This window comes from Paraphaeosphaeria sporulosa (genome assembly GCF_001642045.1).
Source record: "Paraphaeosphaeria sporulosa strain AP3s5-JAC2a unplaced genomic scaffold CC84scaffold_1, whole genome shotgun sequence".
Taxonomy (NCBI): Eukaryota; Fungi; Ascomycota; class Dothideomycetes; order Pleosporales; family Didymosphaeriaceae; genus Paraphaeosphaeria; species Paraphaeosphaeria sporulosa.
The window spans coordinates 5,379,437-5,397,204 of record NW_017253360.1 but is presented as its reverse complement, the minus strand read 5'-3'; the positions used below and the strand labels follow the sequence as shown (position 1 = coordinate 5,397,204).

General features: G+C 47.8%; 8 protein-coding genes across 8 annotated transcripts in view; 3 read left to right on the top strand and 5 right to left on the bottom strand.

The window, feature by feature from the left end:
• The window catches only part of CC84DRAFT_1077359 (uncharacterized protein), a gene marked incomplete at both ends in the record, with an annotated part of 1,802 nt that extends 903 nt beyond the window's left edge, over window positions 1-899 (bottom strand). Inside the window, one exon of the mRNA XM_018173749.1 lies at window positions 597-899. Within this exon, the coding sequence (XP_018043555.1) occupies window positions 597-899 (303 nt within the window). The remainder of the gene's footprint in view (window positions 1-596) is intronic.
• A 528-nt stretch (window positions 900-1,427) lies between these two features.
• Window positions 1,428-1,847, bottom strand: CC84DRAFT_1067826 (uncharacterized protein; the record flags this gene model as incomplete). Its single annotated transcript, XM_018173646.1, has 1 exon — window positions 1,428-1,847. A coding segment is annotated over one exon (420 nt), but the record flags the coding sequence as incomplete, so codon positions are not given.
• Window positions 1,848-2,763: 916 nt separating this feature from the next.
• Window positions 2,764-3,132, top strand: CC84DRAFT_1079568 (uncharacterized protein; the record flags this gene model as incomplete). The annotated part of the gene is made up of 1 exon (XM_018173854.1): window positions 2,764-3,132. The coding sequence occupies one exon, from the start codon at window positions 2,764-2,766 to the stop codon at window positions 3,130-3,132; it is 369 nt and encodes a 122-aa protein (XP_018043553.1).
• A 277-nt stretch (window positions 3,133-3,409) lies between these two features.
• Window positions 3,410-6,387, bottom strand: CC84DRAFT_1183616 (uncharacterized protein; the record flags this gene model as incomplete). The annotated part of the gene is made up of 11 exons (XM_018180698.1): window positions 3,410-3,482; window positions 3,815-4,407; window positions 4,477-4,500; window positions 4,531-4,746; window positions 4,777-4,835; window positions 4,935-5,253; window positions 5,377-5,510; window positions 5,615-6,008; window positions 6,042-6,098; window positions 6,171-6,236; window positions 6,277-6,387. 11 exons carry the CDS (start codon window positions 6,385-6,387, stop codon window positions 3,410-3,412), a joined length of 2,046 nt encoding a protein of 681 aa, XP_018043552.1.
• A 1,016-nt stretch (window positions 6,388-7,403) lies between these two features.
• On the bottom strand, window positions 7,404-8,341 carry CC84DRAFT_1160388 (uncharacterized protein). Its single transcript, XM_018177486.1, has 2 exons — window positions 7,872-8,341; window positions 7,404-7,820 (listed from the first exon to the last, which is right to left on the bottom strand). The coding sequence occupies exons 1-2, from the start codon at window positions 7,975-7,977 to the stop codon at window positions 7,525-7,527; spliced, it is 402 nt and encodes a 133-aa protein (XP_018043551.1). The 5' UTR covers window positions 7,978-8,341; the 3' UTR covers window positions 7,404-7,524.
• A 5,107-nt stretch (window positions 8,342-13,448) lies between these two features.
• CC84DRAFT_1228224 (uncharacterized protein) lies at window positions 13,449-14,033 on the bottom strand (the record flags this gene model as incomplete). Its single annotated transcript, XM_018183630.1, has 2 exons — window positions 13,449-13,891; window positions 13,956-14,033. The coding sequence occupies 2 exons, from the start codon at window positions 14,031-14,033 to the stop codon at window positions 13,478-13,480; spliced, it is 492 nt and encodes a 163-aa protein (XP_018043550.1). The 3' UTR covers window positions 13,449-13,477.
• Window positions 14,034-14,762: 729 nt separating this feature from the next.
• CC84DRAFT_1228221 (uncharacterized protein) lies at window positions 14,763-15,728 on the top strand (the record flags this gene model as incomplete). The annotated part of the gene is made up of 4 exons (XM_018183629.1): window positions 14,763-15,003; window positions 15,058-15,183; window positions 15,237-15,358; window positions 15,411-15,728. Exons 1-4 carry the CDS (start codon window positions 14,775-14,777, stop codon window positions 15,726-15,728), a joined length of 795 nt encoding a protein of 264 aa, XP_018043549.1. The 5' UTR covers window positions 14,763-14,774.
• A 644-nt stretch (window positions 15,729-16,372) lies between these two features.
• On the top strand, window positions 16,373-17,130 carry CC84DRAFT_1212625 (uncharacterized protein; the record flags this gene model as incomplete). Its single annotated transcript, XM_018182468.1, has 2 exons — window positions 16,373-16,799; window positions 16,850-17,130. The coding sequence occupies 2 exons, from the start codon at window positions 16,373-16,375 to the stop codon at window positions 17,128-17,130; spliced, it is 708 nt and encodes a 235-aa protein (XP_018043548.1).
• Between the last annotated feature and the right edge of the window lie 638 nt (window positions 17,131-17,768).

The following is a 17,768-nucleotide window of genomic DNA, read 5'->3' as shown; positions in this document are numbered from 1 at the left end:
ATGTTCCTGCCAACCCTCGTAGTTCTCACAGATGAAGGATCACGGCCCTGATCACCTCCCCTACCCTCTGCAACTACCTTACGCCTCTGTTTTTTCTGTATAGGCTTTGTAGTAGGCTCTAAAGCCTTCCTCTTTCCCTTTTGGGAAGTTTATATAGGCTTTTTAGTGTTTTGTTTCTCTTTTTCTTTACGTTGGCGTGCAGCCTGTTTCTCAGCCATAATCCTCTCCTTTTCTTCTCGCCTTTAAATCCTTAACCTTGCTCTTTCTTCTTTCTCTTGAAGTTGATGTACCTTTTTTGAGGCCTTTTCTGCCTTCTTATGAGCTTTTTTAAGTTGTTGCTTCTCAGCTTCTTGGTCTTTGATCCTTTGGCGGAACTGGGCCTCCCTCACTTTAGATGGGGACCAGAATACAGCGCCCCTGCGGTACTCCTGGCGTTGCTGTAGGTCTAGGGGCTTGCTTTTCTTCTCGTGTTTCTTCTTAGAAAGTAGAGCCTTTGATAAGCCTTCTACTTCTATGTGGAGTAGCTCATTTTGGATTAATATATGGTGGAGTGAGCGGCTCAGCTTTTGAGCCTCTCTACTACTCTAGTCCTTTACTTCTGATCGTATTAGGCTATGCAATTTGAGCCAATCCTCTCCACTAAGGACTGAGCTAGAGTTCTCTCTCTCTTCTTGCTCTAGTGTTGATTTCTTGAACCGTTTAAGTATAATCTCTAGGCTAAGAGTTATTATTCCAGTTGCTTGGAAAGACCTCAGGATTGTTTTTTCTTGAAAGGAGCAGGTCCAGGCTTCCCAAAATAGTGGGAAGAAGTCTCCTTTCTTAACTGGTAACAGTCCTTGGGCGTTGTGGAGGTATTTTGTGAGCTGTTTTGAATAGGCAGACGATAGAGGCTTGAACATCACCACATCTAGTGGCTGTAACGTGTGGGTTGAATGAGGGGGGAATATTAGGAGGAGAATTCGATTCTGATCACAGAACTCGATGAAATCCATAGTGATGTGGGATCCATGGCCGTCAAGGATCAATAGCCGATAGGATTGTCGTGATTTCTGCTTAGTGTATTGATTAAACACCTGTTCAAGCCACGCTAGGCTAATATCATTATTGGTCCAGCCAGAGGGAGATAAGCTGACGTGAACTTGGTGTTTTCCAGCCTAAATTCCATCTACCCAAGAAGCTTGAAGGGCTGAATTTGCAGAGGCAAAGATTAGAGCAGGAGGGAGAGCTAATCCATCACTACAAACACATGCTTGTAGTGTTATCCACTCTCTATTACCATCTTAAAGGGCTGCTATAACTTCCTTTCGGTCCCACATTGCTTTACTGAAGATCCTTTTACTTCTTCCAATCACCCCAATAAGGAAGCCTTTCTCATCCATATTGTACGTGTGACGTGGCTCTATATCGTATTTCTCAATAACCTCTATCAGAAGTTGAAAGAATAGTTGATATTTATCCTCTGAATCAGCATGGTGGCGATCGCGATCCATTCCAGTACTCCATCGGGGGGTAATAGAGATCCCATGGCGGGTGAGAAATCGGGTAACCCAGCTCTCGCTCACTGGCTCCTTTGCTATAGCTGACGCGAAATTTTGTACCATCTCCCTTGTAGGTGGTAGCCGACGAGCTGTAAGCTGTTCTATATAGCTTACAAGCTCTAGCTCTTGTTGCGGAGTGAGCTTTTGTGTGTTGGCGTGCTGGGTAGCAGATGAGGCTGTTTCACCCTTATGCCGGCGCGTCAACGTTGAGCGTACAACACCATATTTTTTTGCTATTGCAGTGTACGTAAAAGTTTCGCCTGGTCCTAGGGAGTTGATTTCTTCAATCGCTTCGTTGATTGGATCCATATTGGTTGAGTTATGAGGTTGTGAAGATTGCGCGATTTTTCTGAGATCGCGCATCTGGCGAAACCGCGCATCGCGTGCACGGACACGGTATGCAAGCTCACGATAACGCAGGTCACAACAGCCAAAGAGCAAGAACTTCGTGTTACATTTCCGTGCCGCTTAATATTGACTATCCTTGATTAGGGTTGCAGAAATCGTCATCGAACCCAGATCCTGCTTTTTGGTTTTAGCGGGGTCCAAAGCGCGAATCTGCCTCGGCTCGGATACTGTGACAGTACTGAGGTTGTTTGAGGTTGATAGGGAATACGCAAGCTGAAGTACGTAAGCCTCCGAGGCATCCGGGTCTCTAGGGCACCTATGAGCAAGTATAAAAGCAGTCTTAAGTATCAACTTTCATAGATCAATACAGTCCTTCATAGCTTCCTGCTACCGCTACAGATACAGCTAGTCGTACCAGTATGAACCGGACGTGTGTCCGGCTGTATCCTGCTGCGAACAGCGTACTTGAAAATTGCCGTTCCCAGTATGCAACTCATTCGACGCTGTACGCCATAGTGAAACTACTTTCCGCATGCAAGCAAGAGCAATTGCCCGCTTCTTGGCGTGACGGAAACGGAATCAGACTCGTGATCCATGACCTAGAAAAGGCCCGCATTGTCTCTGTGTCGTTGTTGCCTGATTTCTGGCGCCAATTGCGGTCCGACTGTCATTCGTCAATTATAAACAGCTGTTGTAACACAGATAGTCCCACCAACACTTGGGACTCTATTTTCTATTTCAGAACGGACTTCTGGATCCATCCATCAATCCACAACGACATACAAGGGGATTGTGCTTTGACCATGGTGGTGAGTGCATCACTATCGCAGCTTATGTGCAGCAGTAGTTACTGAGGAATTCTGAACAGACTATCCCTATGACCACATCGAGTACTCCTGCGTATCCGTCACGATGTCGAAGATGCGATTCCCGTGTCACACTGATGTTCACGAGAAGCAACAATCGAATTGGAAATGCAGGTCGTCCATATTACAAATGTCTCACCTGCACAAAATTCCTTTGCTTCGCTGATAGCCGCGGACTCGATCCGAGTAATCCTCTCTGCTCTTGCGGTATCCCAAGTCGGAGGCAAATTTCCGGACCGGCGAGGTGTGTACCACGGGGACTCCATTACGTATGTAGTCAGGGTGGCTGCTCTTTCTATTCTCCGATGCACGGTGACTACGGGCAAATCAGTCTTGACGAGGAAATAGCCAGTCTATTCATCCAATTGAGTTTTATTTGATGAGACAGGCGTCCTGGAAGAGCTCAGAGCTCACTCGTTCCTTTTGGGACGGCATTCGGTTAGAAGAGAATTGATTTGTTCTTTAGGAAGAGTGGTGCTCCTAGACAGTCACCCGTGTCACTCATTTTCCGGTAACTAGTAGAGTGGTGCAAATGTCGATACCCGTCAATTACGTGCCTCCGACCATAACAGGCAGTTGTTAAAGGTAGTACGGTGCCAGTACAAGTCACGTTACCGTCCCGTCCTATTTCTCAAAGGAATTGCGGAAATTCGTATTTTAAAACTTCCACTCCAAGTCGCCCACCAGCCACTCATAGTCGTCACTGTTCGGTGCTTCTGTAACATGAGACCTACTTCCATTCATCAAAGCTTGGACGCAGGAAGAAATGGAAGCCTACGCTGCTCTTTCGCTTTCGACTCGAACGAATCAAGATAGTGTTCACGACAAGCCTGCGTAGTAGGATGATGGCTCCCAAGGGTAGCGGAGAACCCCGTGCATGCCCTCTGGTACAGTGATGAGGACTCGCTGATACGATGTCGTTGAGCAAGGAGACGAGCGAGGCAGTATACGCTCGTTAGCGTGTCAGGATGCTCTCGCCCAAGTATCTTCTCTCTTTCTTCTAGGGCTCGACGTTGCATCGCCTCCGCCTCTTCGTACTTTCCCTGCTTCTCCAGCACCGACCCAAGCTGGCTGGCGCTGGTGAGCGTATCTGGATGCTTTCTCCCAAGCACCTTCTCTCTTCCTTCCAGCGCTCGACGTTGCATCGCCTCCGCCTCTTCGTACTTTCCCTGACCCGACAGCACCGACCCAAGGTTACTGACGCTGGTGAGCATGTCGGGATGCTCTCGCCCAAGCACCTTCTCCGATCCTTCTAGCGCCCAACGTTGCATTGCCTCTGCCTCTTCGTACTTTCCCTGGCCCGACAGCACCGACCCAAGGTTACTGACGCTGGTGAGCATGTCAGGATGCTCTCGCCCAAGCACCTTCTCATATCCTTCTAGCGCCCGACGTTGCATCGCCTCTGCCTCTTCGTACTTTCCCTGGCTCGACAGAACCGACCCAAGGTTACTAACACTGGTGAGCGTGTCGGGATGCTCTCGCCCGAGCAAACCCTTCCTTAAGGACCATGCTTTCTGGAGCGCTAGTTCTGCTGGAGCATATTGCCCATTGCTTTCTCGACATAGCCCTATTCGTTCTAAGAGCCTAGCACTAGTCGCAACATCCAAGGCATCCTCTATTCCTACCACGTGCAATGCATGAGGCAGATACGCCACCTATATCTCTCTTTTCTCATGTCCGCCATACGGCACGAGTTCCTTGACCCGGGCCGCTGCTATACCTACCCAGGCTTTACGTTGACTATATCCCTCTAGCTACTAGATTAACGCCATATGCACAAGCCGATACATATCAAAAAATCTCTCTTTATTAGCTCCTAGGATAGTCTCCTGACGCTCAGTAAGAAATGCGTATCCTGTTATAGTGCTAAGCGCGTTTATATGCTGTAACTGAGATGTTGCTGGTGGTAAGAGTGACTGAGGAATGTTAATACGATCAACGCATAATATGAATGAAAGATACTCTGCTATAAGAGGGTCTTGCCTTTGGATTTGCTTAAAGGAGATATACTACGTCTTTGCAACCGTGCTATCCATCCCTAAGTATCTGCTAGCATCTTTGAAGCGCTCACTAAAGAGCTCAGCTTTTGTGCTAGTATGTTATAACAACGACAAATAGTTAGATATAGATATGTCGTTTTTATTTATAAAAGCGGTCGCCTGTATAATAGCAAGTGGCAAACGAGTAAGAGACTTAAGTAATTCATCGACTACCGCCCTATCATTTAGTAGCGCTTGTCTTAATATTTGTCGCGCAAGTAGCTGCTGAGCCTTACTTTGGCCCAGGCTATCTAGCTTAAGAATGTGGGTCTGGGTTAGTTCGGTGGCCACCTTTCTACTGCGAGTGGTGAAAAGGACCGAACCAGTATTACTATATGGAATGTAGTCAACTAGTCGGGCTGACTGTGCATTGCTGTTAGAGTCGAATAATAACCTGGGATCATCAGCGTTGTCCACGATTATTAGCCAGTCGTCTAATTGACGTAATGCCTCCTTCACGAGCTGCTTAACATTTGCATCGTTATTATTAACTCCTGGTATACGGAGGCGGGTGCCCATTTCTTAGAAGGCAAGGTCGAAGCTTTCTTGGCTCATAGCAGGCACCTAAAAGACCAAACGTCTTACATGTCTTGTTAGTGCGCGATATGTAAACTCGAGCGCAAGTACTAATTTACCGCAGCTACCTAGTCCGTATATAGTTATGCGCCGGTGGGTATCAGATATGAAGAGGATTTGTTCGATCGCCTGAAGCTGGCTCTCTCAGCCAATAAAGAGCTCGTTGCGGGGGAGTGGTAGTGACGAAGAAACTACGTGTGTTTAGCCGAGTATGTAGGAGTGCTGCCGCAGTTAGGGAGAGACACACTGGGAATGTCCTGCAGATCCGTCTTTCCTTGCCCCTGCTGGCGCTTCTGTATCTCATCCTTCAATCGCGAAGTTGCATATTCCACTCCTTCACCATAGATAAGTGGCAAGAAAACGCCAAAGATCCTAAGCAAGCAGAACACTTTGTCTTCCTTCACTGTAGTAGTGCGCTTTGCTACCCATTTCAATCGCTCGTCTACGCTAAAGTTGGAGAGCTTTGGATCACGTAGCGCCTTTACAGGAATGCCGGTGACATCTTGTATTTCCAGCTCCAGTGAGACTCTGGTGCCTAGGCACCTACTATTCTGTGAGAAGAACTCGAGGCTAGGTGGTGCGAGCAGCTCTTGCAGTGTCCAGCCTCGCGTGAACCACCGGCTACGCTGAAAAGATTTTTCCTACAGTTTGCGGAATGCTTGGGCGTTAATAACTTCATCTGGTATGGAAATATTAGATAAGTATACATAGCACTTAGTCGCGCACTTATACTAGTGGAATATGGAGTTAATCGCCGTGCTCAGCTCATCGCTCCTAGACTTGTCGATGCAGCAGGTGTCGACCCAGAAGTATTCAAGGCCATCTGCTGCAGCGCGGTCGCCACAGAAGCGGATCTTGGTATATCCATCCTTTCGTGCCCGTTCCTGCCAACAGCTCGGCGTATGTGACTTCCTGGCCCTCTATACAGGTGTACGAGAGGATGGCGTACGGAGGGATGGAGTCATCGTCAAAAGAGGTTAGTCCAAAGCCGCCGTCCGGGACGCTCTTCAAAAGGCGCATGGCGACCCCTCATGCTCTGGGGAGGAGAGCCTGCGGGCTGGATCGTAGCGGAGACAAGCGGAGAGATCGAAAAGCGCGGAGGGGCAGGCGATCTCTTTCGAAGTAAATAACGCATGTGCTGTGAGGCACAGTTAGCAGGCTGAGGACTGGGGGCTATTCGCAGATGATTATCGCCACGTGATGTCGCCACGAGATCCTGCGGAGCATGAAGCTGACAAACACATCATCTAACGTTAACGTGTTCCACCACTCATCCGCCAGCACCACTCATCCGCCACCCCACCAGAACGCGCGACACCTTAGCACCGATATCTCGACAATAATAGGGTATTTTGTATAAAATTTTGTACAGAGATAGTTTATAGCTGTCTACACTAATTTCGCTTGTGTCCTTGCTCATGGCACTTGCTGTACGTGGGTGGTGCGCGCTGGCGCGCCGGAGTAGGTCCACCCTCAGCACCCTCAGCACCCTCAGCAAGAGCTAGATGAGCTACAGTAGCTAGAGCGCGCCCTTGCTCAGCCTGTAGAGCACCTCCTGTAGCAATATACTGTCTCCGCCTATCCTGCCTTTGTCTACGGCGATGGTTAGCTGCCCGTAGCCTCCTATTCTCCTCTGCTAGGATCGTTGCTGAGTTCATCGCTAGCTGACAGCTCTTGACAATCTAGGCGATAGCTCGGCTTGTAGGACTCTGATGGTGGGAGGCTGGCGAAATATCTTTGGGCGTGTTTGCGGTATGTAATCAAGAATTCCGAATGACGGGCATGGATGGCGAGTCCGGGTACATCCTGGGAAGTTTGAACAAGATTTCTCAGAGGACATGGATGGGATGCAAGAAGGTTGATCAAAGTTCCACTGAACATTAGCCTATAGTAGCATCAACTTAGGTGGTGTTTACCATCGGTCAGCATACTTCGGAGCTTTGAGTATCCACACAAGTCCGCAACATATTCTGATTCGGAAGACAAGTTCATTTTAAGCGAGAGTGGAATTTCATTCTTTTGCTTTATTTTATCTTCTTTCTGAAAGGCAGTGACTCGATTCAAGGATCGTGTGCACCAAGACTAGCATTATTATTGTGAACGCCCAATACGACTCGCTTAAACATCCATTATCGCAAGCTCTTACATCATTGTCCACTATGGTCTGCGCTTGGTTGGAGGATAGGTGAAAACCGGACCGCTATACCTGCCGTCGATTTCGTGTGTGATGGTAGCCATAGTCTGGCCCGCTTTGGCGGTGGTGAAGTCAATTTTCGCAATCGCACCGAGGGTCGTGACATCAACCACGTCACCGGCATGAAAATCTCCTGTAGACACGTAGTAGGTTACCACCGGTGTGACTTCGTATGTCTGTCTGGGTTTGGCTGTCCAGACGGCCACAGGAACCACATTGCCCGTATCATCATACTTTCCGTACCCGCAGTAACCGTTCCCTGGTGAGATGTGTCAACAATGCATATGGATATATGACAGGTGCAACCCACGGTACTGCTCAGGATTGAAGGCATCGGTAACAATGCCGAACAAGTTGGCGAGATCAACGCTACTGTATGGTGGGGTGAAAGCCGGTGTGTCGCCAACAATCTTCATGACTGGAGCAGTTCCTTGGATGCTTTCAGCCGTCAAGGACACACTTGCGTAATCACTCTCCTTGACTGAAACGCCATGTCCGAGTGGTGTGGGGGTTGTGCCACAGACGGCAAAAATTTTCGATCTCGATGGTGAGATTTTGGGTGCCATTCGGAGTTGGTGTACCGCCAGTCTTCATCCATATATTAGACCACGCCTTTCCGACATTCTTAGAAGCCTTTGGTGGGTCATTGAATATCAGATAACGTTGGCTATCTTGGCTTTTGTTTTTGATGATAATAGAATACTTGGTCGACATGATGTAGGATACACTCTGACTCTGAGAACAGTGCTTGATGAATTGATAGATAGAAGGAGAGTGTGATTCTTGCGATGATATAGAGGGTATTTCAACGGCTATATATATTTCTAAACAGTAAACTAGCTTTGAGTCTTGTCCTACATGTGAAAGGGAAGTAAATATCTAGCTGCTGCATTATTGATGCATTCTCCGCGATCACGCCACCGTCGAAGCTCGCCGATTCGAAAGTTCTGTGTTGGCCTACCCTCGCAACCCTAGTCAATTTCTAATTTCAGCATTCACCTTTTGCTCAGCCTACAACCCATAACAAGGGCATACTGAGTTCGGGCCAGCTAGTTTCAGGGTTCATGTCCACACTCGGAAAGCCCTCAAGCGAAGAACCAAATATTGAACCCAGGATACCGGTTGCAGCCGCTACCTTGATAGATCTGCCGCGTATCTGGAGATGTAAAACAACTGGGAGTATTTAGAGGTGTGGTGGTGTGACGATTTTAGGACCGTAGGTATCGTGCAATGGAAAATATTGAAGGTTCACTGAAGTTGTATTACTGTGATTCTAACTGAACTATATAGCCGTAGTGAGGCGATCGTCAGGGGAGTTGGCCTATTCAGAGTTTCCTGATTCAGTAGCTGAATTATAACGATTGTCGCGATCCTCAGGATTCCATGAGGACTCGGTCCGAATAGGATCGATAGTAACGTAGATTGAACTGCGACAGGTAGTCTTCATCAGCATGTAACGATGACATGATTCGTTTGGAATGGAAAATAGAGAACCATTACCCGTCGTGTCTTATGCAAGACCTCCATTGCTCTGATTAAGTCGGGTCACTTCCCTTTCGTCTCTTCCTGGTCAAACGAAACAAAGAAGTTTCCTATGCGAATAATCGATACCTTTCCCTGGCTAGCGAACACCTATATCTGATGACGTGATCGCGGCCAGGTCCAAGCCCCATCAAGACCAGCAAAGAGGAGGGTAATGCCTCTCATTGGGTTTGGCTTTGTGGAGATTCTGGGAATTGGCAGCGGAGGTCATCGTGGCTGAGCTTATAGGAAAGGTCTGTACGGACCGGTCAGGAGATATGTACCGCAAAATAAAACCTTGATATGGATGGTACCCTAACTTAGAATATTGAAAAGCGAGGTCAATACAAGGCTACACCACGGAAGCTGGAGCCAGTTATCTCTAATTAGCGCACTTGTCGATCAGTTGTCACGATTTTATGATCGTTGAACGCCAATGTGACGTACACATCACAGATATAATTTGCCACTATAAGCTTAGCTCACTCCCAAAGCCAAATGACATATGAAATAAAGACGGTGAAGATACTTCCACGCGTAGCTCTAGCGTAAGTTTGAGGGTAGATCACGTGATTGGTATCTACTAATGACTTGTACGTGCTGGTTTATGAGGTGTTGAATTAATTGGGAGGTAGGGGTTCTTCCTTAGGGTGTTTGATAGAACCAAATATTGCGTAGACATCGTTGGTAACACGCTCATCGTTGGCGCATATCATCTCCTGCAAAACCCCGACGTGCAGTAGAGCCAAGGCCCTAGAGAGTCTACTGTATCTAAAGGTGTAATCAAGGACTATTTGTGCCTATGCTCGTAACCCTAAAAGCTATAACTGAGAATATGGACTATCTAGTCTAATGTGCAAAGCGGAAGACAGTTATAATTTGCTAAATAGTAAAAATCAAGAGTCTAGGATAACCGTTTGCCATTCCCCCCTCTTAACTTGTTAGATACATTTCTATTTGTCAAGTGCATGGATGGCAAAGCTGTTTAAGAAAGTCGCGTTATCTATCACCATAACAATTAGGAACAAGCACGACTTTTATGATATTAGTAGCGCCGTTTGCGGACTAAGGGTCTGATCGTGCGTGAATGATGTTGATATTCGGTTTGTTAAAACACCCCAGACCAAGACTAGAGCATTCTAATTCAATGAGGTCAGAGGCGATACCGCCGTCCTGCCTCCTAATATTCACGCTATTCTTATGACACGATCTGTTGCGCAAACGGGAGCAGAGACGATGACGCGGCGATCACCCTTGCCCTAGCCTCCTCAAGAAAGAAAAAACCGACTCTAATGTCACTATACTGTGCAAGTAGTAGTGACGGCCAGGTTGAGCATAAGTCTAAACACCCTTTCCGATGACCTTTGGCGCTATCGACGCCAGTAAGGGCCACCATCTCGTCTATACCCAAAGCCATACAATTTGAAGCTGAAAACGGGACCTTGTAGAATCCCAGAATAGAGTTAGACTAGGGTTCAAGAGAAGTACCTGAAATCGCCCAAAGAGCCTCCGGCATCGAAATCTAGTACATCAAAAGGTTGTGCTCTAAGCAGACTCAGATCGCCCCCCTGCCTGCACATGTCGTACGTCCCTGGCCGAATGCAGTCGCGTGCTCTGAGTCCGAGCCATCTGCACTTGATGCAAGCCAACCGCTTGCGGCTCCTACGGTGACGACATAGTGTAGCCTCCGCCAAAGCTCATGGTCTTCGACCTGAGTAGCTTCTCTGCTTCCTCTAACAGAAGTTCTAACCCAGAACTTTTAGAGTATTAATCGCAAATACACTCTGCCCTCGTTCCGACTTCTCGGTCCCTGATTCGGCTGGTCCGTGCCTCGCCTCACCTAAACGCTACCTGAGCTTCTACAGGTATCTGTTTCTAGTGCATAGTAGAATAGTTGGTGTATTCAAACACTACCACATCTAGAAATATCGCTCTAAAGGTAGTTCAAGAATTCTTTAATTGTTACCGCTATTACACTTATAGCTTGCATCTTTTCCAGCTGCGAGGCTCCCCCAAGAAGACATGGCAAGGGAGGCCAAGAAGCTAAGTCGAACAGTACACTTAATTTCTATACAAAAGCAGTTCCTAGATAATGAGGTTAAGGCCCTTTGATAAGCTCTTGCAAACTAGAAACACCATAGAGTACGGTAACAACGTGACAGAGGTACCTACAGTTTCTAATGTCGCTAATTACGGTCTTGATGTTCCGTTCATATTTCAATGGTTCTAGGTCGTTTGGCTGCTGCAGTGGCCTCTTTCTACGATATCATTTAGGGAAACCTGATGTGTAAAAGAAGAATGGTTTCAGTAATAAAGCGTTCTTGATTATTCAAGCCAACATTTGATGATTAAGATCAGCGCCCAAAACTAGTAAGGATTATGTTTCCACCCATAACATTTTTACATGATATCTCTTATACCACACTATAGTGACCTCTTTGGTGAATTTTCATAAGTTGGTGAGAGTGCTACACATAGAGATTTTAATTGACGATAATTACTGTGTAGCAGTAATAAATCGCGATATTTGTGAAGTGGCTTAGGGCTGTTCATATGAAAATGTTCTACTATTAGCTAGAGAGGCTTGTTTGCGCTCGGGTTTCCCCCTCCCGCTCCTTGGCCGCTTACTACAATCAACAATGGGGGGCAGCAAGGGGATTGAACCCTAATAAGTGCCTAGAATCGCCACTGCTTCTCCTATGCGGCTGACATTGATTTGCGAGTTTCCAACTGCGCTCCCTATACGTTTTTCCGGCGCGTGTTGTTCTCAAAAGCGTCGTTCCCGAGCTGGCCGTGACTCCCCTGCCCACGCCTCTGCTGGCGGGGGCTATCGGAGCTCTGGCACGATGTCTCGAGGAAGCCGCTGGGCTTGCTCTTTTATCCCTACGTAGATTCACGCATACGGTACCATTGCTCCCTACTCTTTGGATATGGGGGTTTAAAGCTTTAGTCTGGAATTCTTCGAACATAGGGTCCAGGAGCCCCGCCGGCTGCATTCGGCGACAGTCTAATGGGTAAGGTGGCATGATATAGGTGACCTTCAGGGAAGGTTTAGCAGAAAACTAGAGTCGGCTTTCCTAGATCGGTTGAATGCGCAGTTACGTCAGAGGGCTAGGGAATGCGAATGACATTATGCAAATTAGATTTCTTTCACTTCTCACGCTCTAAGACCTACACTCTCATAGACGAACCTTCTTCCGATCTGTGGACCAATTAGGAGCAACCCCGCTTCCACTATGCCTTCATCTCCTCGTCTCAACTGCATTTCCGGACCTACAAAACTCCACTACCGTCGCCCGCAGACCCGGCCCTTCCAGACCTAAAGCTCTATGTCATAATCACATAGAATGGCGGTAGGAAAATAAAGGCGCCTATCAAGGTTGTCTTTATAATATGGACTATATAGGGCTCCTTCTTATCGAGTATAGTAAGTCTAGCTTTCTTTACCAATTTGTATAATATAAAGTTCTTCCCTACCACTAAGTCTATAAGAGCTCTCGCCTATATTCCTATTACGGCAGTACCGAATAGTAGGTTATGAGTGGTGGACGAGCGACTTAGAACCCAAGGATAGGATCTACGGGAACGTGAGTGTTACGGCTACGCCGCAACAGAATGACCTGCAGGGTAATTACGATGACAGCGATGACGGTGACTGGGGTTCCGACCCGGGCAGCATCGCTTATGGCGACGATGCTACAACATGGACACGTAAGCATCAGGGCACGTGATAAGGTCACGTGATGGCTCTGCAGGCTCTGTACCACAGAGCCTACAGAGCCAGGTCCGATAGCAGTATATAGAGATGACGGATTACCACGGTAACCCATCATCGTCAATCCACGATACATTTACTGCATCCAGTTTCCTTACAGGAAAGATTACTCGTGACGTTTTGGCAACACAACCTCACTGTAGTTGATTGACGCATCAACCCAACGCGACCATACCGCTTCCTGAAGCCCTCATTTCCCACCAGAACCCCATTCGAGGATAGCTTAGCCCAAAGCCAAGCGACCCCCGTTACAGTGAGTATACGGATAGCTTTTATAGGGAGGAAGCTAACCATAATTTAGATTTAGATAGATAATTTACTACATAATATATTATTTTCGAATATGAGAACCCTCCTAGTAGCATAAATATATAATACTATAGGTAGCGTTACCCCCTAGATTTCCCTTTTTAGACGCTTAAATACTAACGCTAGACCTCTTCTACTATACGGTTAGCTAGCCCTATTACTACTTATTAGTGAGTAGCGTATAGCTAAGTACTTAGAAAGGTTTCGCCATGGTTTTTGTTGATATTATTCGTGTATTTAGATAGTCCTATAGATCGTGCAACTATACTCATCAAGTAGAGATCCCGTTCCCTGGTAGATAAACTCTGCATTTACCCCTTAACTTCAGAGTCTCTCTCCTTCAGGCCGTAGTAAGCGACGTTGACAAACGCTGAGTGGACATCGGAACTCTCCTCATTACGCTTGGCCACTGCTTCAGCGGCTTCGCGCTCCTTCAGCCCAAAGTAAGCGACATTGACAAAGGCCGAGTCGACATCGGGTTGCTCCTCTCCACGCTTAGCTTGCTCAGCCGCTTCTCGCTCTTTCAGTCCGTAGTACGCAACATTCACAAAGGCGCTATCAACTGAAGCCTTTTCCTCCTCGCGCTTCTTCAGGCCGTTGTATACAATGCCAATGAAGTCTGCATCCACTGTTGCTGACTCAGGCTCTGGCTTGGCCGCAGCTTCTCTCTCCTTCAGACCGTAGTAAGCGACGTTAACGAAGGCATTGTCTACTGAAGAGTCTTCCTGCGAATGATGAGATATGCTTCATGGCAGGGTACATCAAAGTAAAGGTCTGGAGGAAACTTACAGTGCCAGGTGCTGGAACCGGGGCAGCGAGGACGGAAGCCGCGAACAGGGCGGATATAACGCTCCTGGAGTACTTCATGATGATAAAGTGGCCACCTTGTACGACCGAGAACGTCAGATGGACCGAATACAGAGGATTGAAGGGCGATGACACCGGCCTGGATCCATAGTACGGTAGGAACAATGCTACTTATACAGCAGAACCACGTTCGACAGCAGAGTTGTGGCGGAATCGCACGGCTGCATATCTAACGGCAAGTCTAAGCTCGATTCCTCAGATCAATCGCCGAGTATAGCCATCCAATAAAGTATCGAAAGCGACCTGCAAGTGAATCAATCATAACTTAGGCGATAGGCCCAGGAGCACGCTAAGAACACTACAGAGGAAGGTGACAAGGACAACAAGTTGGGTGAATATGGTGCTAGCATGATTCTTGGTCGAGAACGATGTTCATCGTTCGCTGCGCCATCATGCTCATTCGACAGAGTGGTGGTCATGTGGCCCCCGATGCTGTCCATCAGTCAGAGTGCTGAGACTAGCTCGAGATATTGGTTCCCTTAGCGTACAGGCTAAGATGATACATACCCTGTGCATGCATACATGCATGTGCCACTCGGCGGAGGAAACAAGAATCAATCGGGTTGCCCGGCTGCTGATCACGGCTTGACGCGGGGGATTGTTTCAACGGCGTGAACATAGCCCCTCTCGCACGACACTCAAGCCCGACTATCAACCCGAACAGCATAGTTCCTGTATCCACCTCACCTGCTTCACATTTTATACAAGTGCTTTCATTCCAGCCTTTCGGTGGAATTGAAGATGAAATTCTTACTTGCACAAGGATACCAAAGAGTTGAGCAGGAACAAAGCTCTGAAAAGTCAAGTCGGACCTCATTGGAAGGATTTGATACTTCAGGTTCGCCTATTGCATCGCGTCGGATGATCTGGTATCGCTGGCTACCATGGGTACTTGTAGCAATTCTGACAATCACCAACTGTTATGCGTGGATGGCAACTAGATCAACGCATTTTCCTGAATCTATCTTCTGTGAGTTACCTCCACCATTCTATGTTCTAAGACTGAGCTAACAGTGGTTGTCAGCACCAGCTACATCAGCGATCAAATACAAAACTGTCATCTTCCAGGCTGGCATTGATAGTGATACAAGCCCATATCAAGGCAAACCTTCCCAAGAAATTGATCACGAATGGGAAGAGCTCCACAAATGTGAGTGAAGAATCCTTTGTAAATGACAAAGTGACTGATGTTGCTACCGCCAGATGGAGTAAGCAGGATCCCAATGAGCGACGCGGCCCAGCTCGCCAACCGGACTTCACCCATTCCTGGGGACGAAGGTCACTACGTTGTGATTCTCGAAGTGTTTCATCAACTTCACTGCCTGGTAAGTCATAACGCCTTCCATGTATTTCTCCAACTGCTAACCTGTGTTTCAGCAACACGTTCGCAGGCGACTATTCTGGAACGAAACCGAACAGGGTTCCCCAGACGAGGTTGAAGCTCTTTCTATGAAGCACCTGGATCACTGTATTGACTCAATTCGCCAGAGTCTCATGTGCTCCGCTGACGTGACCCCACTTCCATATGTGTGGTGGCGCAAATATGACCAGCTTATGCCGGCAACCGCTGTCGCACACACATGTCGTGACTTCGAAGCCATCAGAGACTGGGCAAAGGAACATCGTGCTGGCAAGGTTGATAAACATACGCAAGTTTATGATCCTCTAGGTGATCAGGTAGTTTATGATGTATAGATTGTATGGAAAATGTCCTTCTCCGCTTGCACTGAAGCATTCGCGGGATTACCGTGCGTTGGATTATGGTGTTGCTGCAATCGTGGGCACTTGTGGCACCATTCACCGCCCAGGGCGTAGATCCTTAGCATTATTGCCTAACACAGATGCAACTGCATGTCCCTGGCGCGTTTTGAGAGTGAGTTCCTACGGGGGCCCCGCATCGGCCTACATGTAGGTCGACTATCTTGGTGTACCTTCCTGATATGGACATGATCCGCAAACTGCTTCGGGCAAGTGAATCCTACAGCCCAACACCAATCCCTGTTTCAATCCGGACCACTATGCGCAACCGTACGAGAACATTTTGAGCTGATTAGCTAGCGGACATGTCATCATTGATTGCACGGACGCGGCGGGGTACTCGCAAGCAACACGAATTGAAGATCTCGCACCATTTCAACCGGGACGGTTGTTGATACTCATAATCAGCGCTAATCTTCGTCTTCGGGATCCTGAAGACTCCGTGAAGGATTCGGTGTCTCATGCTACTAGTCCTACGTACGTCGACGACCCGTTGAGCTCTCAACAGCCTGCCGCACCCACATTGACGCCATTGGGTCCAACGTCACTTTCTGCTCTTCTGCTCCCCTGCGGACACCGAAATGGAATCTCCCAAAAACTCAGCACTCACAACGCTGTGCGATGAGGAGACATTCAAAGACTTTTCCGATGTTGAATCCGACGACACAACTTTGGTTCAGCTTCGCTCAAGATCTAGGGTTTTCCGCCCGGTCATCATCCTACTCTCAGTTATCCTCGTTTTGATCCCGCTCATTTACTTCACTGTTGCAACACCCAGGAGAAGACTGAAGTACGATCAATGTGGCACCACAGCTGACGAAGCGCGGGCACGTGGTTGTGTGTTCGAGATCACTGGCTTCACATGGCTACCCAGAGAGTGCCAGGATACAGAGACTGAAGACGAGTTTCTTGATTATCTCGCCGAGAACGATTTGAACATCTACCGCGACACAAAGTACACGGATATTGTGCCAATCGAGGAAGTCCGGCTCGGCAACGGGCCAGGCTGTAAGCCACTTCAAGTATACCCAATCTCAGACATCACTGACTCTTACCAGTCTTTGTGCGCCAACAATACCACGTGACCCATTGCCAGTTTCTGCTGCGGAAGTTGCATCGCGCACAAACGAGCGGACGGATGATCGATGGGCAGATCATGCCTACGCATCATACGGTGCACTGTGGGGAGCAGACGCTCAGCGTGATCCAGGACCCTTCGTGGCGGGAAGACGCTATACAGCTCTCTTATACGAAGTTCCCGTATTGCGGGAAGCCTGGGGGTTACAATGTTGGTTGGGATCAAGACCATGGGAGGCCGACGGCATGGACAAACGCTTAGGCGGCAGCTGATCTGCTTTGATAGTTTTCAAGAAAGAATGAATCAATTGCCTTTCAAAAGTATTCAGAGGCAGCAGAAGGGGACGGCCAGCTTTTGCACCTTTCTGTTGATGGAAATGTACTGCATAACATGAGTGCATTGTCAAACACATGCATTTTTCTCTTCTTCGACGCTACAGGCTCATCTCTCCTCTCTCTGCTCTTGTGTCCAGACTGATAAATTCACTACACCACCTTCCACCTCTCCAGCACGAAGGGGGCATTCAATCCAATCTATGTGATCCGTGGCGATAATGGAAACGTTGGTAAGACTGTTGATACACGAGTGTCCGCTAGATATCGTAACTTGCAAACCTAAACATCAATTTATGTTTCAACTATCCCTGGCGTGGTCTCTGCATACAATGGGACATGCCTGGCGGGGTGATCCTTAGTATTGGCGACATCGATGTATACACCACAGGGCACCCCCTGTTGACATCAATCTTCACAAAGCAGGCTAGATAGTAGTCAATTCTTTTCTGTTCGCCATGGACCCCCTACATTAGAGTTGAGCACGCAGTTTAGCCAAGGTGATAAAGCATCTCCTAGGGCTACTGTCTGTCTAATCAACAGAATAGAGGCTTGGCCGAAAGGAGT